The 26410-nt window shown below is 37.4% G+C and overlaps 1 protein-coding gene across 2 annotated transcripts; it reads right to left on the bottom strand.

The window, feature by feature from the left end:
* Positions 1-666: 666 nt before the first annotated feature.
* PYGO1 (pygopus family PHD finger 1) lies at positions 667-26141 on the bottom strand. 2 transcript variants are annotated; one of them, XM_036843926.1, is made up of 4 exons: positions 25887-26141; positions 25516-25606; positions 9304-9389; positions 667-8251 (listed from the first exon to the last, which is right to left on the bottom strand). In XM_036843926.1, exons 2-4 carry the CDS (start codon positions 25541-25543, stop codon positions 7127-7129), a joined length of 1239 nt encoding a protein of 412 aa, XP_036699821.1. In that variant the 5' UTR covers positions 25544-25606; positions 25887-26141; the 3' UTR covers positions 667-7126. The 2 variants fall into 2 exon arrangements, with proteins under 2 accessions (XP_036699821.1, XP_036699820.1); XM_036843925.1 differs by lacking the exon at positions 25516-25606 and having other exon boundaries at positions 25887-26138.
* Positions 26142-26410: the final 269 nt, after the last annotated feature.

Here is a 26410-nt window from a genome sequence, read left to right as displayed (position 1 = left end):
TAATGTTTCCTAGGACATCTCCTACCCAAAGCCAAGACTGTTACGCCTACTTGTCTTGATAAAAGTCAAGCATTTAAAAAACAGTTATTTTTCTCTTTAAAAACTAGCTTTATTTAAAAGAATCTGAAGCATAACACTAATAGGAAACAAACTTACAATACATATTGTTCAAGAAAGCCTGCCATACATAATTTCTACTAATAGTAGGTCTATATACTGATAAATAGCATTCTTTATACAATGCACAAATGACATTTAGCATGATCCCTGAAAAGAATGGCCAACAATAACATGGACTGTTTGATAGAACCTCTACCCGTCTTACTACTTACCTACAGAATAAAAAACTAAAATGTGGAGATAAGTTAAACTCATCCAATTTTAACTTCTAGCACAGTGTTTAAGGAAGAAAGAAAAAGGATAAGAAGGAAGAAATTATAAGAGTTAAATATCTTAAAAAGAAAAATGAGAATTGGCTTACCATTATTTATAGTAATTATTAAAAAGTATTCAGAATTGAGAATTATTTGGTTTAATATTTGGAAGCCCTTAGACAGTTAAACTATCCATTATCTACTATATCCAATCAGTTACCAAGCCAATTTTATTTCCCTGAAAACTGTAACCTGTACATTAACCACATAAAGAAAATAAACAATTTGGGGGTAACCTAGTCATTTCATACTTTATTCAGATTTTTCCACAAAGCAATTCATGAATCATTTAATACGAATACTTCTTTCAACTTCTATGATTCAAATAGAAACAGACCCTGTTCTAAAAGATTGTATATGAAAATACCAGAAAAAAAAAATCCTTAACATGTAAAATTAAATTTTTAATACAAAAAAAGAAACCCATGAAAACACTGGGCATTCAAGTAAAGTATAATGGGATTATGACACAGTATCGTATCTGGCATTTTTTAAAATTTAAGAACTGAATCAGATTTATTGCTATGTCAATTCTATCAACAGCCAACAATCAAATGTACAAAATATACCACAACAACCACGCCAAAAATGATGCTGTATAGAGAGATCATTAGCATAACATTGGTAGACATTAATCTTGTAATATACATCACTGATATAGTAAAACCTTGTTAATTCAGGTTAAATTGATGTCTAAAAATTTGAGTATTTTAAAAGATATGCAGTTTAAGCACTCACAAGCATTCTTTTTTTTTTTCTGTTAAGCATGTAATTTCAAATATACAAATTTCCAAGTATTATCTATTACGCTTCTTTTGGGTACTTAAGGTTTAATGACAAAAGAATGTTTTTAAACTAGTATTCTGAAATAAATGCCTCTAAAAAGCTTAAAATTTTCCCAAGGTTAAACATTTTTCTTTAAAATTTTGATTATGACTTTTATTAACAAATCTTTTCATCAGATAATACAAAGTAAACATTCAAGTCTTGTATCAGTGGTTATAAATTGTAATTAGAGGAGTTTCATGGTATTTTAATAGTTTATTAATATGACTACTTATTTTGGTTATGGTGGAGTGAATGATATCTTTTTTGGTTGGAAGACATCAGAATAAGTTCAAAGTCTAATATATAATTTTAATGGTATGGGCTAAAATATCGAATATGCACCGTCAATTAAGATAATTCCTTAGTAAATTATAACTGTAAGAGGAAGATCAAATTTTTAAGAAGTATTTATTGTATTATGAGTGCTATGAATTGCCAACACCAAATTTTACCCCTCTCTCCCATTTCAAAGACATCAGGCCATCTACTAATCCATAAATATTGATGTCTCACATACTTCATAGAGTAGCTTAAACATACCAGCATATGAAATAATTAGTATTACATAGTAATTTCCTTTGCCATAGGAATAAATGTTGGACAAAGTCTGGAAACATTTTATTTTCCAATTTGAATTACAGTAATTTTGCCACAGATCACAGCACTAGCGCATGTGTTACTTTAAACATGCTCTAAGAACAAAACAAAAATTTACTGCAAAAATACATGTCACCAATGTGGAACACACTCAGATTTGTATAAAAGTACTGAACTAATATCCCAAAAAGAGGTATATGTAAGCAGTACATAAGGAAGAAATAGTTTTAATATGAAACAGTCATTTAAGTCACATACATCATGATAAGAAGCAGGACTTTCTTTTATAAAAGATATTTTAACTAACAAGCAACATCATCTACATCACCTACAGAACAAGAAAAGTACAGGTATTTAGAATAAGTTTTAATATAATTACAAGTAATGTGTTTCAACAAAATATGACAAAGACGAAGCTTATCCATTGGGTTTCATTAAAAGTCTTCAATGAAAACTTTCTTCCCTTTATTTGCCCTAGACCACTTGTCTTGGGAGATACTAATCCCATCCCCAGTCCCTTTACTCCAGGGGTGCCTCTAAGCTCCCATCACTGTACCAAGAGTTGGAAAATTACAGATATAACTTCTATACTGCTTTATCGGATAAATGGAATAGAGAAAAGGGGGAAGTTGCTAAAATTTGGAAATGAGAAGAAAATCTCTGAGTTCAGAAGTAGAGGAAAAGAAATTGTGAAAAGTCTCCACAATCTAAAGGAGACTGGGAAGTACTCTCAAGAACCTATCAGTCAATTTGATAAAAATACTGCTTTCCATGGTGCCTAAATGTGGTCATATTGTCTGAAATCAAAGATATTAAAGATTCATTCTGAATAAAGTCTTTAAAAAAAGAGATATTTAATCTCACTTCATTATCTGTGTTCAAATCTTGCTGCAAAAGACTGTCCCCTTAAAATCTAGCCAACCACAGCCAACAAAGAAATGAGAATTCTGATTAGAGGAAAGATACGAAATTTTGAAGTACAGAGCATCCAGGAAGGCAAAAGGCAAGTTGGTTTATACAGCATTCCACTTGAGAGTTTAGGATGGGAAGAGGGCAACTGGGAAACACACCAAACAACTCAACCTTCCTGAACCAAATCAGGAAAAAGGAAAGACCTCTGCTACTTTCTCCTTCCTACATTGATTGATTCCCTAAAGAGGACTGAGCACTCAGTATGATACAATACTGTTGTTAACTACATGATGGTGTAAATAAGCCTTTATGAGTTTCCCTAAAGATCTAATCATCTTATACAGAGTTCTAAACCACTATTTACAAATGAACTTTGGGAATCTGGATGCTTTTAATTAAACTTTTTTTTAATTAAAAAAATCTTAAATAGCACAAATGTTCATGCATATGAAACCTTTATACACTGCAAAAAAGAAATCCAAAAACTCTCGAGCTCCCTTTAAAAATCATTGCTTATATATATATTTTACTATTACATACAATTACTATAGTATGTTGGACAATAAGTACTAGCACTCAGTTTGTTCAAGACAAACAAATGTAAAAGAATATTAGAAGAAAACTCCTGATATTTTATCTGGATGATTAAAGTCAGCAGATTTCAGGGTAACCTATTATTGAAGTTTTTTTCCTACCACTAGGCAGAGTTGAGAGTCTAAACACACACACACACACACACACACACACACACACACAAATTGGTTTTCTTTATATTGTGTTCATCTATGAAGAATAAGCACTAGTACAAGAAAATCTTCAGTTTTATGTACATAATCTTCTAGTCTGGATAACAAGAATCATAATAGCAGTATGCTACAGTATTTCACACGAAAGGAAAACATGGATCACAAATCTAATTCCAAGCACTCTATCTGAAGAATAATTTATTTTTCTCTAGCAAGCTAAGCTGTTCCTGCATTAGGGAGTCCAGTAGCATCTAGAAGCAAGTGGATCGGGAATTCTCTAGCGAAATGAACAAAGCAAGTTCTGAGAAAAGAACTGACACTTTAAAACTTTCTAGTAACCTAGCCTTGGTGAGAGAGCCTAGCTGCTGACAGCCAGGTTGAACTTTGGCAAAACTTGAGAATGTAGGAGAAACCCCAAGTTTTCCTGCTCAATTGCATGTATGTGTGTCTTTGTGTATATGCGTGCATGTGAGATGAGGCCTTTCAGTGATGGAAAAGGATTACACCAAAAAAGGTGCGACGCTACTGGAAGATTATGCCACCTCTGTGAATTTGTTTCCCTCACTGAATACTTTTTAAATGTTTAGGGCAGCTCGTCACTTGTCTTAAGAAAGCCATATCGATTTGTATCATAGCCTTCTTTGAGTCACATTAGGCAAATTAGTATCTGGCCATTCTTATAGTTCATCACTTTCCCTACCAAAAAGCCTCTAGATAACTTCTGACAGCGTTATGTAGAGACAAATGTGGAACTAGTAAGAAAATTAATTCAAATACATGAAAACATTCATCAGCTATGATTGTAGTTTGCCTATGATTCACTGTTAGAATCAACCACGGGTTTTTCTTCTGTAAATTTAACAGATTCGTATTTAAGTAAGGTGCTCTTAAGACCTAAATACAAGAATAAAAATTCACTTGTTTGTTAAGTTTTTAAAAACAACTACTTGGAAATGGAAAATAAAAGAATCACATTATAAATCAAGTATTTTTAGACTAACTTGGGAGAGGTTATTTCATTTTCACAAAACAAGTAATCAAAGTGTAAGCAATAGAGGGCTTTAGAAACTGCATAATCAGTTTTAGCAATGAGCACAACTTGAGTACTACCGTGTAAAGTGTTAACTCCTGAAGACATTGGAAGGTTCTACTCAGTACCTACCTAACTGTATTCAGTCATTAAAAAAAAAAAAACAAAACCATGATCTGATGCTAGAACTAGGCATATAGCATACAGTGCATCATATCTTAAAAATCTGCACTCACTAGGATTTCAAAAACAACATAAGTAGGTCCTTAAACATTTAGAAAATTATGTATCTTTAACAAAAACTACAATGTAAGCAAAATGTGATCTTCGAGATGCTACTGAACATACCAAATGTCAAGAGTCAGCCCAAACTACTGCATTTTAACCTGCTCCAACTGGTAAAGTTTTCACACAAAGGAGTACCTAGTATTAGAGTTTATATCATTTCATTTCCTAAAACTATAAAGACATTTATATTACAACTATATTTAAAATATCTTGTACTCATCTCTAACTAGTCACAGGTAAATGGAGAAAACCTTATATTGCCTTGTACCATATGAAATTGCTGTTTCTGTAGGTCAAAATTAAAACACTACTTAAAAAAATAAGTTTTATTCAATCAAAATACGCATCACAAGCATTAATAGTTTTCTTCTAATAGGACATAAAATATTTCATTTTTATAAAATTCATCATTTGCTAGGCTGTATAAACTGTTCTAACCCTCCAATTACTATTGTTCAATTGGAGAATATGAAGTTTCTTAGAAAAATCTCCAAATGATGAAAACTACACCAGTTCACTGGATAAAGTTCTGGTGACTACACTGTAAACAACAGAATTGAATAATTCAATTAACTTTGCTTTAGTGGCTTGTGACATGTGACACCAGTGCTGTCATGTAAAAGTGTGGGTTCATGTTTATTAACCGAAGGACTATAATCAAAATTTTCATGCATAATTTAAATTTCTTGGCAATATTGCTGCTGCTGTCATTTCACCAAGGTTTAAATTATCCCTTTTGCAGGTCACCACATAGTCTTCAGAACTTTTTTGGTCACAATGATGGTTCAAGTTTGGGAGATTTACCAACATCCAACCATTGTATAAATTATTATCAATTGTCATATAGAATCCTTTTTTTGGGTCACAGTTTATGATCCGCTCCAAAAACAGGCTTCTGTTGTTTCAAATCTTAATGAGTGCACCTCCAACTGTCTCCATTCTTGTTATCTCTCAAGAGAATACTCTCAGGTCCATTTTTACATTTTCCCCAGTCACAGCCGAAACTCCTGTCTGCTGAAGGGCCTCGAACTGTGAGTAAGCTCTCATCTTGGCTCTTAATTGATCTTTGTTTTAAATGGATTTTGAACTCCGCTGAGGCTCATTTTTAATTTTCAGATCCCCAGAACAAGATTTTTCAAACCACCACTCTTTTGCCAGCAGAGCCCTCTAAGGCCAAATTGATGTTTCTACCTGTCTCATTTGCAATATGTCCCTGGTTTGAAATGATATTAAGAAAAGTATTCACAATTCTTCTGAGGATACTGTATTATTTATTTCTCTGGAAAACAATAACAAAACAACTCAATAATCAAATTGAAGAGTGAAGACAATACTGTTATATTTCTAAATAGCACAACTAAAAACATCCTTTATGACAACTCTACTAACTGTAGTCAATTTTCAACTGATCTAATGCTAGCAATTTCATGTGGTACAATCCACAAGTTAATGAACAAATACTTATTGAACATCTACTATATGCTAACATCTGTCTCATATCTGTACAAACAGACATCCTGGAAAGACTGAGTTGATAATATGAAGGTCACTAATTTCAAGGACCCTAATATGGGACGAATCTGGTGTCATACTCTATTATTTTTTAAAACACTCATTAAAATGTATGCTTTCTTCCATGTTTTAGCTACATATATTATTTCTGAAAACATGTTAAATGGATCCTCAAATATTTTTTGAACTAAATATTTAATTTGATATTGCCAAAGTTCAGCACTGGAATACACTTGACCCTTAAACAACACGGGGGCTAGGGGTGCCGACCCCCTAACAGTCAAAAATCTGAAAACAACTTTACAGTCAGCCCCCCAAAACTGTGGTTCCACATCCTGGGATTTAATCAACCGTGGATCATGTAGTACTATAGCATGTGTTTATTGAAAATCAGTGGGCCCATGCAGTTCAAACCTGTGTTGTTCAAGGGTCAACTGATACATTTTTCAATGATTCCAACTTTTAAAAGTCAAAACTTGCCTACATTTGCTATATATTATCTTGAAGCTTCAAGAGGCTTTTATGTTCATGATTACAAAAGAAAATTTATTTGTATATTACTTTCTAACGCACCCCCATATACATTATTCTTATTTAAGATAGCAAACAAAAACAATACAAAGTTTGCACTAGCAACGAAGTGGTGTATTAATAAAAACTAAAAGGTAAATAATTTTTTTGTGTGTGCATTTAAAAAAATAATGTAAAACATTAAAATCCTGTGTCACTGAACCTCTGTAATACACAGGGAAAAAACCCACTGTAGTTAATGCCTGTGATTAAGCATCACTGCCCACTGCGGGGGGACCAAAAGTTTCTCTAGTGCGCATTAACTGGACATCTTTGTCAGCCATACAGGTATCACAGCCCCATACTGCTGACGCTTCTGCCGTTAGGAGGCCATAAGCTGTTTCAGTCATTCCAGTGCAGATCCGATGAAACCATTTCTGACAAGAGGCTTCACATAAGATGGCATCCTGATCATCATTCACTTCATTTGTACAAATTCCACAAGGATACACTGGGTCAGAAGAAGAATGCCCATGACGGCTTGGGTGGAGAGAGGATTTATTGCTTTTCTCAGTGGTGCATGTATCTGCGGCACCTCTAGGCTGTCGTGGCTTACTCTGTGTCCCGTTTGCATGGCTGTTGTTTGTAGCTTCAGTGCTACTCGAACGGCTATTCTCTTGATTTACGACATTGTTTCGATTCACATTTTTTAATTCAATATTACTCTGATTCACTGTGTCATCCATATTTAAGTGAGGTGGATGAGCAGAGGAATTTTGATTAGTGTTTTTGGTTGCTCCTTGACTAAAGTCTTGTTTTGGGGGTGGTGCTTTTGCTTGCCCAAAAGTGTTTGGGGGAGGAATAAAAGAATGATTAGATTCTAATGGAGAACTAAAATTTGAATTATTTCCAGGGACAAAGTTAGATGCCAAGTCAGGGTTAGATATTTGGCTAGCATTCTGTGGAGGAATCTGATTGAAGTTTTCAGCAGGATTTTGTCTAAAATGTTGATTAGGCATGTTAACATTCTGACTTAGTGCATTATTATAAGATGGGTTTCCAAAACTCGAATTATCATGTGGCCCAAAATTAAAAGCATGAGGTCGATTAAAACCCATGCCCAAAGGATTCTGAGGAAATGGGTGTGGCTGATTCCTGAGTGAGTAAGGACCACAGTATGGGGAAGACATTCTTGGAGGAACGTGAGGTGGCATTCTGAATGTGCTGTAGCCTCCAAAGCCAGGATAACCAGGGCCAAGATATGGATTTGACGAAGGTAGTGGTTTATAGGAAATAGTATTATAGTTGTCATCAAATGGATTAGCAGCCACTAGATGGTCAGAGTTTGGATTTGGTGGTGGAGCATACTCAGACAATGGAGGAAAAGAAGGCCCCTGAAATGAGAATGTGAAATACATGTGTTTGATCAAAGAAGTCATAAATGTTAACATTTATGAACCTAGTTTTAAATTTCTTTTGAAGTGTTACAAAAATTTAATTCTTCACCTGACCTTTCAATTCCAAATAATGTTCATATTTATATTTAATGATAAAACTGTGTAGGTTTCTTTCATTGAGGAAAGGAAATAAGGTGTACTTTTTTGAGCTCAAATCAATTGTTACAAACTCTAGAAGTATTCAGCCTTCAAAAGAAGCTTCATTACCATAATTTTCATTGAATATGCTTGCCTGTAACTCTAGAATCTTTCACTTAAAATTTTAACTAAAAATACCTTTATACCTCCAAATAGCCATAAAATTAAATAACAGTAAACAGGATCTAAATTTTTTTCCCTAGCTTAACTTCAGAGAGTTAGCTATTAAAGTATTCCCAAAGCACTAAGGCCTAGGCCTCAGACTGGAAAAATAAACTGCCAGTTTTAGTCACAACTGCAAGTTTAACAGTGTGGCCAAAATGGAAAAAGGTAATCTGTACACATTTCACACTTACTTGCAGTCTTTATAATAAAAACAGTACTTCAAATTTATAGAGGATAAAACCAAGAAAGTCTGTATTTATAACTGCTTATTACAACCAAAGGTTTCAGACAAAAGATGCTTCCACCATGATTGCTTCATGATATGTACATACTACTGATTTATTATAATAGTTGAACATTACTCCAAGTTAAACTGGTATCCATATATTTTTAAATCTTTTCATAAAACTGCAGGCATCTATTCCTTTTAAATCAGCTTTAAGAATAAGCATTTTAATTTATCTGCCTACACTTCCTTCTTGCAATATTCACTCTAGGCTTACAGTCCGATAATAGCCACTAGTTGCAAAGCAAAAAAAAAACCCAAAAAAAACAAATCACTGCAGAATTCACTACTAGGTTCTGAATTAGGAGAGGAAACAAAACCCATGATGAAAGTTAAATTTACCTCAGAGCCTGATCATATCAGTGAAGAAAAACTGTTATTAAAGAAAATGCCCATTTACCTGGGTATTTGTCTTGCGCTTTTTCTTATCTGGGCTTCCTAGTTGTACACCTGGTCCTCCTAACCCATCCAGTCCGCTATCACCACCTAAAAATAAATCAATCAGTCAATCCAGATAATATTTCTACTTGTAAGTGAAATCTGTATCTCTCACAGCAATATCTATTATAGCTACCTGTTAATGTTTTCTACTTTTATTAGATAAAAGCAATACTAAGCTCTTATTATCTTTGTTCTTCAAAAAAGTCTTCCCCATAATCTCAGCCAGAAGCATTCACCTCTACCCCATAGCATTTTTTTATCATTCTTTCAGTGAAAAAAGTAATTCTCCATCCCATCCTCAAACCTTCAGTCATCTGGTTTCCTATCCCTGAAGCAAACACTGTTGCTAGGTTCTGGTCTATCTTTCCAAAGATCATCTAGATAAATTCCAGTATAGCTCTGGGGAGTACACAAACAATGGCATGCTTAGTATGGAATGATGGTCTGTACCTTGCTTTCTTACTTGGAAATCATTCCATGTCATTACATATAGAACTGCTCCATTCTCTAATAACTGAGTAGTTCACAGTATGATTATACCATAATTCATTAAACTAGTCCTCCTCCCTATTGATGGATATTTTGATTGTTTTCAAACCTTTGCTGTTCTGCAATGAAAATCCACGTATCAATGTCTTTACACTCATGTAAAAGTCATTCCTAGGACTGGAATTATGGCATCCTAGGTATATGCCTCTTAATTCTGAAAGGTATTGTCAAAATACAACAATGTATGTGAGTATGATTTTCTCAATATGATCAAGCAAAAGCAAAAGCTTGACTGTGAATCTAAGAAGTTTAAAAAAACATGGGATTTTCTTCCATTAAAAAAACACACTTTTTATTACAGAGAATTTTATTACAGAGAATTCTGAACATATACAAAAGCAGACAGAATAAAATTATGTACACACATATGTAGATACACATTTGTAGTAAACTATAATACATATTTGTAATAGATTAATAAATAAATCCAATGAGTTGACAGAGAATTATAGGAGACTTGCTCATACATGTGGATTCCGAGAAAGAGATATTTAAACTGAGACCTAAAACATGATAAGAAATCTCTCATATGAAGAGCAGAACGAAAAGCCTCTAGGCAGAGAGAATAAATAGAAAGGAGCTTGAATGTGTCATGTCTGAGACATTTAAAAGAGGCCAGTGTGTTACGGAACTCTGGAGAGCACCTTTAGAAGAGGCTGAAGAGACAGGCAGGGACCAGATCATTTTAAAGTGTTATGAACTGAATGCTCATGTCCCCGCACAATTCATATGTTGAAGCTCTGTCCACTAATATGATAGTATTTGGAGGTGGGGGCTTTTGGAGGTAATTACGGTTACATTAGGTCATGAGGGTAATGGGATTAGTGGCCTTATAAGAAGAGAAAGTGACCTCTCTCTCTCTCTCTCCACACCCCCTTCCTCCCTTCCACCCTCCCTCCTCCCACATGCAAACAGTGGGAAAGGCCATATGAGGACAAAGCAAGAAGATGGGCATCTATCTACAAGCCAGGAAGACAGCCCTCACCAGGAACTGACAAACTGGCTGGCACCTTGATCTTGGACTTCCTAGCGCCAGACTGTGAGAAAATAAATTTCTGTTGTTTAAGCCACCCAGTCTATGGCATTTTGTCATGGCAGCGCAAGCCAACTGAGACATAGAGCCTTATAGTTTATGGTAAGGAATTTGGATTTTATTTTAAGAACAGTGGATGCTCGTTTAAGGATTTCGGGCAGGAAAGTAACACGATTTATGTTTTTAAAAGATTACATTAGCAATTGTACTGAGAATAAATTGGTGATGGGAATAGGGTAGAAGCAGGGAGACCAGTAATGATATCTTTATAATAATAGTTCAGGAAAAGAAATAGTACTTGGCAATAAAGAGAAATCAGCGTGCTGGCGATAGTTCCACACATAACAAAAATGCAAAGCAGATTTCTGTAAGAGCTATTTAGAAGAAGTTTAAATATTGTGGAGGTAAAAAACTATGACAACAATAACAAAATTTTAGTAAGGATTCTGGACGTTAAATTAATATCTAAACATCAAAAGCTTTCATATTACAAACTATAACCAGTTAAAAGATAAAGTAGAAGATAAGCTTCCATTAACAGGAACAAAACTAAACTAAAATAGCTAGCAATAAATTTAAGAAATGCACAAGATCAGTATGAATAAAAACTTTTTAAAAGCCCTATTGAGGGACAAAGAGGAAGACTTCTAATAAGTGGAAAGGTACTCCCTGTTCTGGCTAGCCGTCTAGAACAAAATAACACTGTTTTTATTTAGCTCACATATTATCCCAGATAGCCTGGTGGTGCCCTCCTCAGGGACATCAGCACCAGGTGTCTGAGTCCCAGGCCCACAGGGCCCATCCTCTAACCCCATAGGCATTCATACCAGCCTAAGCAGCACCCCCTTCTCAGAAACCTGAGTTTAAACTCCACAGGGACCCTCTTGTGAGTTTATATGTTTTAATAATTCCAACCTCTTTCCTATGTCCTTCAGCCTTAAGAATGGTAGCTGCTTCCCACAGTTGTTACCTCTGTAAAAACTTTAGTATTCTATTTTGCCAGTTTAATATCTGTTAACTATACTTTATATCAAATTCTTTCCATTAAAAATAACTAGTCTGGTTTCTGTCTCCTGACTAGACCCTGACTGATACATATTTCAAACACCTCCCAGGCTGAAAATAGTATTACTCCTACGTTAACATCATTCCAGAGATTTAGCTTACTATCTACCTACCTACTTTTCCTCCTGTGTATAAATTTGTGATAGTAATACCTTTACAAAAATGGGCTATTATTTTTTAAATAAAAGCATTGGGCTTCCCTGGTAGCACAGTGGTTGAGAATCTGCCTGCTAATGCAGGGGACACGGGTTCGAGCCCTGGTCTGGGAGGATCCCACATGCCGCGGAGCAACTAGGCCCGTGAGCCACAACTACTGAGCCTGCGCATCTGGAGCCTGTGCTCCGCAACAAGAGAGGCCGCAATAGTGAGAGGCCCGCGCACCGCAATGAAGAGTGGCCCCCGCTTGCCACAACTAGAGAAAGCCCTCGCACAGAAACGAAGACCCAACACAGCCAAAAATTTAAAAAATTAATTAATTAATTTTTTAAAAAAGCATTAAATTTTAACTTTATTAGAATTTAATAAATGAAAAAGAAATAAATTAAACTGAAGAATATGCTAAATGTTTCTTCACCAAAAGAAATTTTTGAAAATAATTCTCTAAGGCTAAGAAAAGACATCAAGAAAAACATTAAGTTGGAGAAATTATGGTATTTCTTTTTTCAATCTTTAGATGGTGTCAAGTGACTTCCTGCTTTGAAAGTTGAGGATAGTATAGTATCACATCTTATTCTACTTTTTTTCTCCCTAAATTTAGCAGGGTATTTTCTATCTCTAGATTCTTCATTTCAGGTAAATTTTCTTTTCTCATACCTTTGAATACTTTTTTCCGCTCTATTTGTTGAGTGCTCTATTTCAGGGGTACTAATTATCATTATGCTGGGGAGATTTTTTAGCTCCATACCTATTAGCTCACGTGACTAGTCTTTTTCATCTGCACTTAATCTGATTATCTGAAGTTTTTATGTAACTTAATTGTTAACTATCTTTATTGTTTCTAATTTGTAATATATTTGTTCTCTATATATGTTGTTTCAGTCAATTTATTTCCTTAGGTCTGCAATTTACCCTTCTTCTGTGTTTTAATATTATCTTATCTTTGAGCTCTTATTTTATTTAAGTTCTACAACTTGAAGTACATGTGAGTTATTTCCTTCTGTCCTGTAGGTTATGGGTTCTTCATCTTCTGCATGCTCTTTCCCTTTTTATTCTTTGTGTGTCAGTTCACTAGTTTGCTATAGTATGTTTACATAATTATCGTGTTTTTATTTTTATCTTGTAACTTTGCCCAGACCTTTTAAGCTCTGATTTAATGTGCGTAACTTTGACTCCCTTTTATTCTTATCTAAGATTGTTTGCCTGGCTTAGATGGTTTGCATCTATTGAGATAATCATATGATGTTTTTCCTTTACATTATTTATTTTTATAAATTTATTTATAAATTTATTTATTTATTTATTTTTGGCTGCATTGGGTCTTCTCTAGTTGCGGCGAGCGGGGGCTACTCTGTTGTGGTGCGTGGGCTTCTCATTGTGGTGGCTTCTCTCGTGGAGCACCGGCTCTAGGCGCACGGGCTTCAGTAGTTGTGGCACATGGGCTCAGTAGTTGTGGCCCGTGGGCCCTAGAGCACGTGGGCTTCAGTAACTGTGGCACTTGGGCCTAGTTGCTCCGCAGTGTGTGGGATCTTCCTAGACTAGGGCTCGAACCCGTATCCCTTGCATTGGCAGGTGGATTCCTAACTGCTGTGCCACCAGGGAAGTCCCCTTTACATTATTTTAATGTTGAACCCAGCCTGACATTCCTATGTTCGTAAACACAACTTACTAATTTTTATATGAATGTTATATTTATGTGACTGGATATGCTAATATTCTCTTTATAATGTTTGCCTATTAGTAAGATTAACCTGTTGTGTTTCCTTGAAACATCCAGGCTCTTAATTCTAAGATTTTGTTAAATGCACATCTACCTAGTCAGGGGGTGCAGTAACCCATTCACATGGGAGGATTCCCTTGAGTCCTCTGATTCAATTTGTATCCCTGAAGGCTTCTTTTCTGCCAGAGAGTCCTTTAAAAACAACAACAAAAACTTCCCGTTTCACTCATTTTTTTTTCTTACTCAAAGGAGTGAGAAGACAAGACTACTCATTTAATTTGCTTTTCTCCAGACTTGGGGTTATTAGTCATTCTCAAAATTTTGTAAATCACCAGCAGCTTCCAAGGGGCAGGGATTGTTTTAGAAGCCTAAAACAGTGATCCAGATTTCACCCTGTTCCAGATTTATGTTACCGGGCTATGCCACTTCCCTTGTTTGCTGCTATTGCTGACATTTTTGCTGTTTTTTAAAACTGTTTTGGTTCATTTCACTTGAAATTTAGAAGAGAATCTGTACGGTAGCTTTGTTCTACTATCTTAGAAGTTTATATCTATATCTATGTTTTTTCACTTAATCTTCATAACAAACCTATGAGGAAAATCATCCCCATTTTAAAAAAAGAAAGAAAAAGAAATGGAATTGTAAAGGTACAGATCATACCCCTGGTAAAAAAGCAGCTCTGAAATCTAAAACTAGTATTTGTTTTCTTTTGCTTTTAGGTGTACAGTTCAGTGGGTTTTGAGCATATTCACCAGGCTGTGTAAACATCACCACTATTTAATTACAGAACATTATCATCACCCCAAAAAGAAACCCCATACCTGTTAGCCATATAATGTGTGGCTTTGAGTTTGGCTTCTTTCACTTAGCACAACATTTTTGACATTCAACCACGTAATTTTATGTATTAGTATTTCATTCTTTTTTATGGCTGAACGATATTCCACATTATGTTTATCCAGTCGTTAGCTGGTGAACATTTGGGTTGTTTCTATTTTGGAGGGACTATGAATAATGCATTTATGCACACGTTTTTAAATGAATGTATGTTTTCAATTCTCTTGGGTATACACCTAGGAGTGGAATTGCTGGGTCACATGGTATCTCTATGTTTAACATTTTGAGGAACTGCTCAATGGTTTTCCACAGTGGCTGCACCATTTTATGTTCCCACCTCTAAAGTCTGACAGTTCTAATTTCTTCACATTCTCCCCAAGATTTATAGTTTGTTTTTTTTAATATAGTGACTCTAGTGAGTATGAAGTGGTATCTCCTTGTGCTTTTAATTTGCATTTCCAAAATTACTAATGATGTTGAGCATCTTTACGTGTATTTATTGACCATTTCTTTATCTTCTATGAAGAAATGCCTATTCAAGTTCTCTGCCTATTTTTTAGTTAGAGTGTTTGTCTTTTCTGTTAAGTTTTAAGAATTCTTTATGTATATATTAAGGATACTAGAATCATCAGATGTAAAACACATAAGTTTTTAATTCTGATGAAGTTCAAATTATTTATTTTTGTTTTGTTGCTTGGATAAAACTAGGTTTATCTGCTTCTAATATCGTAGTTTGCCTCCCTAAGATCTTATACATATACTGTCTTCCTCAGTGGCCCACAAAAGGCAAAAATGGAAACTTCTGGTTCAAACTAAAGGAACTCCTATCTTAATATAATCAATAAAAAACACTGAATCACTATGTTGCACACCTGAAACTAATATAATATTGTAAATAAACTAAACTTCAATTTTTTAAAAAAACCGTAAACAGTGAAAAATATAAACATTCATTAAATTAAAATATAGTTGTGACCATTAAAAAAATTTTTTTTAATAAAAAATGATAAAGGGACTCCTATCTTTTAATTTTAATTTGACATGGTAATCCCATTTGAATAGATGGTAAGTAAAGAAGTAAGAGAGAGATCCAGTGCACTCCTCAAGGTCATTCATTCAAAATCATATGGTTCAGGAATGGCTAAACTACTTAACCAATGTATAACTTTCAGTAGCCTATATACACTGAACTAATGAGTTCATATTAACAATTTGTATGCAGTTTTCCATAACAGTAGATACTAACATACTGAACAGAGAAATGTGTTGTTCTTGAATCTGAATACCTAGAAATTCTGTAGAAAAGAATTAGTAATGGGCTTGAGGTCAAATAATAAAGTGGTTATATAAATAAACAAAAGGTCCAAACATCAGAGTCCTGTCTTTCCTAACATTTGTTATGGGTATTTCATCATAACAAAAGTATCAATAGAAAAAGGTAATTCTTAAAAAATAAAAAGTTATTAACAAATTAGTCTCTAATCCAGAATATATAAATTACCATTCACAGCATTATTAAGACTACTGAATAACTGTAATTTTACTATTAAAATGCTGTAATTTAAAGATGGACAAAATGTACTCTTAATGGTTAGTATCTACCATCTCTGTTCATTTTCTAAAACTCTAATGATAATTCCTGTATTTACTATAAGGTAAAACTCTGACATTTGTAATCATTTAAATAAATTCATTATTTTCAAGTAATCTGTAAGCAAAACCACCTAAAATTCTTTTTTGAAAATTGAGTTTTATAGTATTAGTTTTTTATTTAAGAGTCTAATATCTCGGGGCTCCCCTGGTGGCGCAGCGGTTGAGAGTCTGCCTGCTAATGCAGGGGACACAGGTTCGAGCCCCGGTCTGGGAAGATCCCATATGCCGCGGAGCAACTAGGCCCGTGAGCCACAACTGCTGAGCCTGCGCGTCTGGAGCCTGTGCTCCGCAACAAAAGAGGCCACGATAATAAGAGGCCCGCGCACCGCGATGAAGAGTGGCCCCCGCTTGCCGCAACTGAAGGAAGCCCACGCACAGAAACGAAGACCCAACACAGCCAAAAATAAAAATAAATAAATAAATAAAAATTAAAAAAAAAAGGGTCTAATATTTCCCTCCATAAAACAATCTTCAAGTTCCCACTGGTCTCAGTTGCCCCATTATTGTTCATCTAAAAAGTTAACTATGTAACATTTCCAATGGCTCTGACTCTTGGCCTTACCTAGGTCCCTCCCATTGGTATATGTAATACTGGTGGTTCTGTCATCTCCATGACGTTAATAAGTAATGTTAGATCAGATTCATGGTCAGCGGGGCTAATCGGAATATAAGCTACCAAGAATTTCTGTAATTATTACTCTTTAAAAACGAAGTGCAAGGGGAGGGGAAAGTAGTGGTCATAAAGCCAGTTATTTAGGTTACCTTAATAACTTTTGGTACCAAAGCGTCTCTCTATCTGCTCTACATATCTGCTGTGGCTGACTCTGCAAGGTAAACCATGAACATTCAGCCAGAAGTTGAGGGTTGTGGGGCACAGAACCAAGAAAAGGGGAACTTGCAAATCTTGTTGTAACAGTGGCTACTCTGATCCTTCTGTTAATAATTGAATTTCTTCAACTCATCTCTTCACTCCTACCTTCCCAGAGCCCTCCAAATACACAAGGCGGAAGTGAAGTGGGAAAGGGTGATATCAACAATAGAAAAAGAAACCTCTCTCATCGTAAGTTAAGGAATTTTCTCTATATATTATCACTTTTCATTATGCCAATCAATCTCAATTAAGCACAAAAATAGTTTTACCTCTCCTTTCACCCTTTAACCTTTATTTAGAGCTGGAAGCTTAAGTTGTTTCTCTACTTGTGGTCTTAGAGGAGAGTCCAACCTACTAAATGATACAATTTTTTCCCCATCTAAAGATGCTACAAATCAATGATTTTTTGATATGAAATCTGTTTGTAAGTATAAAATCATTCTTTTATTTGTAAGTACTTTTTATTTTGTAAAGAGTGGATTATCTATTTTAGGCCTTTTATGCATTTTTTTTTTTTTAAGGTCTAGTTACAACTTCTTTATTCTTCCTATTAAAGATTCAATCTATTTTGGCCCCATGTCCTTAAAAGGGAGTGAAGGCATTATTCTGTACACTAGATAGCAGTGTGCCTTTAATATATTTTAAATTTTCCTTTATTAAACTCACTTTATTCACAATAATGGTTTGGTTTGTGACAGTGACTTCTCTCATAAGTAATGTGACTACATTATTTTAAAATATTTTATAATCAACATTTTCCTTTAAAGAGACTTGCTTCCTCATTATTCCAAATAAGTGTTTATTTTAATATGTGTATGTGGTATAAGGATGTATTCTAGGCTGATTAAATGACTCAAACCAGGTTTGTTTTCCCCCAAAATTCGTATGTTGAAATCCTAATCCTCATTACGATGGTATTAGGAGATGGGGCCTTTGATAGGTGATTAGGTCATGCGGGCTCTGCCCTTATAAAACAGACCTGGGAGAGTTCCCTAGCCCCTTCCGCATGTTAGGACAGAGTGAGAAAGATTGTTGTCTATGAACCACGAAGTGGGTCTTCATCAGACACCGAATCTGCTGGCACCTTGATCTTGGACTTTCTAGCCTCCAGAATTGTAAGGAATAAAATGTTTGTTGTTTACAAGCCACCCAGTCTATGGTATTGTTACAGCAGCCCAAACGGACTAAGACAGTGCCTAACACATTGCCTGGCACACAATGGGTACTCAATTATTAGTTCTCATTTTGCTTTCCTTTAGACTAAACTATACCACTAGTGCACTTCATTTCAGCTTCTATAGTATTTAACATTCTATCAAAATATCTAATAGCCAGCAGTGTCAGCACAATCAGTGACACTCAAGTATCAGTTTTTCACAACAGCACAGAAGTCTGGGATATAATGTCAGTTTACTCTACCATTTACTATGGATGTGAACATCTTAGCTAACAGCTTTATCTTCACCTGAAACACACACTTCTGTAATACTGGTCTCTACCATGGAATGGAAATATTGTGAATTAATATGTGAATATAATATTGTATGAATTCCATTAAGCATTTGGCAAAATGGCCTTATATGATTGACATGAAAAAGACATTATTTCCTTTTAGAATGCAAGGCAGAAAGTGTCTGCTATGTGATGCCCCAAACCTAGATCAATCTGGGCATGTAATAAATATTAAATTCAGAAAGCCCTCAACATCAGTGATTTAAAGTTTCATATATTTGTGGTTCTTGTGCCAGCTGTTCTCCCCAAACTAATGATCTTTGCATTACTGAGGTACATGAGGTTTAAGGCTGCTCACAAAGGTAAAGCATAGAAGGGTGGGTGGATGGCATCCAAGTGTGAAGCTGACTCTACACAATAATATCAATACCTCTAATACTGGGCGGTCTCAGTGGAGCTGAAGCTTTGAGGATGAGTATCTTACCAAAGTCGGGAAAAAAGAGGGCATGCCTAGCAGAAGGAACAGAATGTGCAAAGAAAAACTGAAAGACATGAGAGATCATGACAACATCCAGAGAGGAAATGTGACTATTTCAGAACTGGAGCACGGGAGACAAGGGTAAGCATTTCATGGAATATGAAGGATGGAGGACTAAGTGGTAGGCCTGGGCCAAATAAAAATATAAGAAGGTTGGATTTTTATCCTAAATGCAATGGGGAACCAATGAAGAATTTTACAAAGAAGAGTAACATGACTAAATTGTGTTTGGGGAGCACTATAGCAATGGAACATACTGGCTAAGATTTGGGGCCGTAGAATTTAAGTTCTAGCTTCACCACTTACTAGCTGGGTAAACTTGAATATGTTACTTAACCACATATTACTTAACCTCTCTGAATATCAATTCCTCAATTGTAAACCTAGAATGATGATATCAGCTAGCTTACAGGGTTATTGAGAGGATTAAGCAAGATGATCCATTTAAATTACTTAGCAAACTGCTTGGTAAGTACTCAATAGATGGTAGTTACTTACCACCAGCAGTAAGTAACAATGTGGAAAATGGGTTAAGAAAGACAAAACGGGAGGCCACTGAAACCAGTGATAGGGTTATTATAATAATCAAAGAGATAAGCAAAATCTGAACTAAAGAAGTGGTTGTGGAAAGATTGAGGAGATGATGGGTTCAAAACATACTAAGGAGACAGATAATCTAGGACTCTGGGACAGTGTTGAGTTGCAGTGGGGCATGGGTTTGGGTCACTAGATGAATGATCTTCATCAAGTTAGGGAATATGGGAGAAAGAGCATGCTGGAGGTCTCACAGATAGACACCTTTCATTCTACTTGTTAACAACAAAATCCATTTATCTCCCCCTCATAAATTTACTCTTCCTGTTATATATCTGACACCATTCTCTTACAGTTTTCTCCTCTACCTCTCTGGCTACTGCTTTGCATTCTGTTTTTCAGGGTCCTCTTCCCCCTCCCTTTTTTTAAAATTTATTTTTATTTTATTTTATTTTATTTTTATTTATGGCTGTGTTGGGTCTTCGTTTCTGTGCGAGGGCTTTCTCTAGTTGCGGCAAGTGGGGGCCACTCTTCATCGCGGTGCGCGGGCCTCTCACTATCGCGGCCTCTCTTGTTGAGGAGCACAGGCTCCAGACGCGCAGGCTCAGTAGTTGTGGCTCACGGGCCCAGCTGCTCCGCGGCATGTGGGATCCTCCCAGACCAGGGCTCAAACCCGTGTCCCCTGCATTGGCAGGCAGATTCTCAACCACTGAGCCACCAGGGAAGCCCCTCTCTTTCCCCTTTTATCTCCTAAACGTTAGTGTTCCTAAAGTTGTGTTTCTCAATGCTTTTCTCTTCTCACGCCTCACTCGCTTGCGTGAGTGCATCTACTCCCAAGGCATCAATTAGTATTCACATGTTTACTGATAACTTCCAGATCTCTATTTCTGGCTCAGACCACCCGCCTCAGTCCAAACCACGTATATCTGTTGCATACACTGCAACATCCCAGGGGGATAGTCATTCAATGTGTTGAAAACCAAACTCGCTTCCCTGACACTCTGCCTAGCCCTTACATATGCCAATTAAAAAACAAAACAAAACAACAAAAACCCCCAATCCTTTCCTTCAGACTTTCTCTCGTCAGCTCTTTCCGTCAATTCTGTGACTGTAAATTATGCTTCCTCTTCAATCTTAATCCAAATCTTCCACACACTTCTCTGATCAAGATGGTCTATATTTTTTAGTACAGTCTACTTTTAGCACTTCTGTGACATTTTTGTGTTACTATGCCATTCTAAAATACATGCTTACCTCTCCAATGTCATTTCTAACTCTGGTTAAAAGCGTTTCATCTGAGGGTGCACAGTCTTTTAAAAGCAGATAGCTACTTAATCACTTTTGCCTCATGACTAGTGAAATTTCCACTTTTACTAAAGAACTATCATTTGTTCATAGTCTAGATGGAGTTATCTTGATACTATACAGTGTTCACCATAGTTTTGATATGAGTCATTAAGTCTGCTGTCTTAACTTCTTCAGGCAAAATAAGTAATAAATCAGACATAACTGCATTTGAAACAATACATGTGGCATTTATGTAAAAAAAAACAAGCATTTCATCTGAAATGAATGCTTCAACTTCCTTCTTCATCTCTAAATTTGTTTTTCTTCCTTCATTTTCTCTTTTTTTCCCCAAGACTAACTCTTCATTTAGCATCCTTGTTGCTATTCCTTCTCTCATATGCAGAAACCTGATTTACGAGAATAGGAGTCTTGTCTGTCTAATGCCCAGCTTCCACAACAGCGAATGCCTAGCACATGGTAGATATTAAAAAACATGTATTGAATGCTTTATTAATGAATTATCCTCTTTCTGTTGCTTTTTCAGTTTCTCCCCTCTCCTTCTAAATCAGGTTCTTTTGTTTGTCTACTAATATGTCTGTCATTTTTCAAGGGAGAAAAAATAAATAAAGAGAACCCATACAAACTTCCTCTTGACTCTCTTTCCAAGTTATTGGCTATGTCTTTCCTTCTATCACCAAGCTTCTTTTAAATCATATCTTCACCACTTAATATTCACTACTTTGAAATGTAGTTTTCTCCCAAAATTGCCTTCTCAAAATCACCACTAACTTCCTAGACCTTTTTCTCATCCCTCATCCTCCTTGCTGCTCTTTCTACATCATTTAAAACAAAGGAACACCCACCGCTTCTTAGAACTCTCCTCCAGGAGGCCTTCCTTGACTCCCTTAAAGATAGGTTATATGTTCCTTTATTTCCTGTAGATTATCACAGCATTTATCATGCTGTTTGTAACTGATTACTTATTTGTCAGTATCCCAGACTACACTAAAAGTTCTTGAAGACAGGTATTATGTCTTCTTAATCAATGTATTCCCACTGTCTGGCGCTATAACTGCCCAACAAATATTTGTTTAATAAACGAATGAATAGCGTCATCAGATCAACATCTAAGAGTTCTAAAAATACTGGATAATGAGAGTGTTGGTTAAAATAAGGAAAAAGGGCAAGTAAACGTGGTGGGAGGGGCTATGGACAATCCGAAAGCAGCATAAAGATACGAATCAGTTCCTTCATGTATTCACTCATTCGTTCATTTGGTATTTACTGTGAGCAAGGCAATTAGGAAAGAAACAGAAAGATAATCAAGATATTGCACCTATCCTCATGGATCTGTCTTACAATCCAGGGCTGAGGGTTTGGGGGGTGGTAACAACTGGTAGGAAATAGGAGTAAGATACTTTGGCACTAAATAGCAATTCTGAATCTAATATTAAAATATCAGGACAGGGACTTCCCTGGTGGCGCAGTGGTAAGACTCCAGGCTCCCAATGCAGGGGGCCCGGGTTCAATCCCTGGTCAGGGAACTAGATCCCACATGCATGCCGCAACTAAGAGTTCGCATGCCACAGCTGAGGTGCTGGCGAGCGGAATCTTAGGAGCCTGCCTGCTGCAACTAAGATCCGGCACTACCAAATAAATAAATATTAAAAAAAATAAAATTAAAATAAATAAATAAACTATCAGGACAAGTTTGGAAAACCACCAATAAGCTTCCTCTGGTCCACTTACCTTCACAATCTAGGTCTACCAGCAGCAGTTCTCAAACTTTAGTGTACATAAGGAACACCGGGGGAGCTTGTTAAAGATGCAGAGAAATCTCTCAGAAATTCTGATTCTGTGGGTCCAGGAAGCTACATTTTGAATAAGCATCCTAGGGGATTACGATGCTTTTGGTCTACAAAGTCCTTAGTCATTCACATTGTCATAATTTTGCCATATCTGAGTTATGTCTATAATATTATTTTCTAGTAGTTCCTTTAAATTTAAAAAAATATATAGGTCTTTCTCTATATAGACAGATATATGCAGATATATATATTTATCTATATCTTAGTCTTATCCTAAGCAAAAGGTTTGATAACTTATATTTTTGATAATACACATGAAATAAATACATAACCATTAAAAAGTCTGATTATATATATATCATTGGATAAGAAACAGTTTGAGAAGCACTGTTCAAGAGATTATGCTCTGCAAACACCATATTCTACATGCAGTCTGATGATATAAATTATAACTAGAAGCTCCAGGGCAGTGAAGTTCAGCAGAATTGTGCTTCGGAAGAGCTCATGTAGATAATCTGGTACCTTTTATGGATTATAAAATAATTTTAAAATGTTTTAAAAATTAATGTTCTAATTAGTACAAAATGACATCATAAAAACCCCTCTTCATATTGGTTTTTTATTTTAAAAAGTGCTGTGTCTTTTATTCTGGTACTTGACTCTCAGAATATTCTTGAGCTGACACCTAAGTCAACTTCCAACAACTAGGGCATCAAACTTAAAACCAGCAGTTGTAATAAAACAAAGATAGATCTGTAGTCTGGACGCACAATAAAATACCCATCAATTTTATTTAAAATTACGTTTGATTAAGACTGATAATTGAGTTCAAAGGTATAAACTTGATAAAGCTTTCTTTTCCTTCAACCCCAAAATAATTTATAATAGTAGGCAAAATAACATGGCAAACATATCAAAGAAATATCTTAGAAAGGTCTATTCCTTAAAGGCTTTGGCAATTCATAACCACAAAGAGAAAAGAAAGTTGAAATAGAAAACCTTCACCAAATGAAAGATTGTGCTATTAAGCCTGTAAAAACAATATTCTGCTCTAAATTATGTTTTTGCTTAAATGGCTAAGAAAATCAATCTCTAACTAAATACTCAAGTGATGTTATTTGGATATCACATTGTCACTGTGTCACAAGCCAGTTCTATAGGTTTACTCTCTAGTCACAGGGAACAAAAACATAGATGAATGACTGTGTTCCTTGATCTCTACATCACTTAAGTCAATTGGAAATTTACCTTACTACTTACTGATTGATAAAGCACTTTATCCTGTTTGGATGAAAGGGTTATTTCAATAACTTCCTAACTAGCCTCCCTGCTTTAGCCCTTGTTCTCTGCAGAACAGCCAGCTAAAAACATAAGGCAGGCGGCTTCCCTGGTGGCGCAGTGGTTGAGAATCTGCCTGCCAATGCAGGAAACACGGGTTCGAGCCCTGGTCTGGGAAGATCCCACGTGCCGCGGAGCACCTGGGCCCGAGAGCCACAATTGCTGAGCCTGCGCGTCTGGAGCCTGTGCTCCGCAACAAGAGAGGCCGCGATAGTGAGAGGCCCGCGCACCGCGATGAAGAGTGGCCCCCGCTCGCCGCAACTAGAGAAAGCCCTCGCACAGAAACGAAGACCCAACCATAAATAAATAAATAAATAATTAAAAACAAAACAAAACATAAGGCAGATCACTCACTCTTCTGCACAAACCCATCCAGTCCCTACCTCAGAGTAAAAGCCCAAATCTTTTAAATGGCTCACAAGGCCAATACACATTCACCCCATACTTCAGCTCAGCTCACACTACTCTCCCTTTGCTCACTCACAATAGCTTCTTTGCAGTTGCTTGAACACACCAGGCAAATTCCAGACCCAGGGCCTTTGCACTTGCTGTTCCTTTTGCCAACACTGCTATTCCCACACATATCCATATGGCTCTGCTCTGTCACTTCCTTTGGGTCTTTGCTCAAACACCATCTTCCAGGTGAGCCCTCTTATACATAAACGCTACCTCTCCACCCCCATACATATTTTCTAACCACTCTCCCTGCTTTGATTTTCTCCATACCACCTACCATTTGACATTCTATACCTTTTATGTGCTCATCATTTGTTTACCCTCCAAGAGTGTGCATTCCTCCTGGGTGCAGATGGTCTTTTTGCTTTGTTCACCGCGGTATCCCAGTGCCAAAAACAGTGCCGGGCACACAGTAGATGTTCAATAAATATTTGCTTAATGAACAAACAGTATTACTTCAACTTTGGGACTTTCGGCCTGAACCCTATTGAAAGCTGGAAATAAGAGCGGGAGGATACTCCCCAAATTTCCAGACGGCACTTGGTGTCTGTGAACTTACATGCGTTATCTTTTGTCTGGCACATCGTTCCCTCTGATATTTCTTAGATAGTAAGGCAGCAGGAAAATGCCTAACTAGTGTGCAAGGAAGAAGCAAGCCAACCGTGTATAAAACTGATTTGGGGCGATTATGATTCTTATCCATAAGCCAATAGAGAAAAAGCCTTTTGAATGAATATAGTTCCTCCTCTTAAGCCTAAGGAAAATAAAGCTGTATGTTTGTTGCCTTTTGGAGAATGGGAAGGGGGGCTGGGAGAGACACGGAGGCCCGGCACACCTTCTGCAAGAGCGTCAACTCTAGTGCGGTCCAACTTACTTTTTTTTGAGGCGGGGGTGGAGGGCATCGTTCGTGGTCTCTGCCAGGGGGTGTTTCTTTCTCACCCTCCGGGCTGCCTATTGTGCTGTGTCTGGCCAACGAGGTAAGGTGGGCGAGGAGCGGGGTATGAAGGGATGCTGAGTGCCGCTTCAACTGCCTCCTAACACAAAGTCGGGGCGGCCAGGGCTCGGCGCAGGGGACGCGGGGGCCGCGCGCCTCCGACCGCAGCCCGGGCCCCGGGGCGCAGGCGGGACGCGGGCTGCGCGGAGTTAGGCCCGGACAGAGCCCCGTGGCCTCCCGGCGGGCGGGCACGCGGCCCCCGCGCGCCCCGCTCACCCCGCTCCCCTCAACCCGGCGCCCTTCTCGGTTACCTCGAACTCTCTTCAGCGAAATGGGATCCTTCTCCTGTTCTGCTGACATTACAGACCGCAAAGCATGACTCCCCCCCAGGCCGCGGGAATTCGGTCTCTTTGATGCTGCGGCGGCGGCTCCTCCTCCTCCTCGCGGGGCCGCTGCGGCTGCGAGGCGAGCCTCCGAGGCGAGGCGCGGCCGAGGGCGGTGGGGACGCGGGCCGACTTTGCAAAGTTTGGGAGGAGGACGAGGCCTCGGGGCGGCCGGGCGGCGTGCTGGGGCCGGCCGGGCTCAGCGGCGGCGGCGGGAGAGCGGGCGGGAGAGCGGCCTGGGGGCGGCCCCCCGCCCGGGGCCGGCGTGTGCGGAGGACTAGTGCGCCGCCGCCACCGCCACCTCCTCCCACTCCTTCTTCTTCGCCGCCGCCGCCGCCGCCTCAGGAGCCGCTGACAGGGGAGGCGGGAGGCGGGCGGCCCGGCCCTGGCGGCGCACTCACAGCGCCCTCTGAGGATGAGGTCTGCGCTCTCGCCGCTCCCGAGTCGCAGAC

The sequence above is a fragment of the Balaenoptera musculus genome, chromosome 2, assembly GCF_009873245.2.
Source record: "Balaenoptera musculus isolate JJ_BM4_2016_0621 chromosome 2, mBalMus1.pri.v3, whole genome shotgun sequence".
NCBI lineage: Eukaryota > Metazoa > Chordata > Mammalia > Artiodactyla > Balaenopteridae > Balaenoptera > Balaenoptera musculus.
The sequence above is the reverse complement of the archived record's forward strand: the minus strand, read 5'-3'. Positions and strand labels throughout refer to the sequence as shown.

Coding starts and splice junctions, on each gene's coding strand:
- PYGO1 (XM_036843925.1), bottom strand. CDS start 25,935: ATGTCAGCAGAACAGGAGAAGGATCCCATTTCGCTGAAGAGAGTTCGA. Junction 9,390..25,886: donor TTCGCTGAAGAGAGTTCGAG/GTAACCGAGAAG, acceptor ATTTATTTTTAG/GTGGTGATAGCGGACTGGAT. Junction 8,252..9,303: donor AGCGCAAGACAAATACCCAG/GTAAATGGGCAT, acceptor TTCTCATTTCAG/GGGCCTTCTTTTCCTCCATT.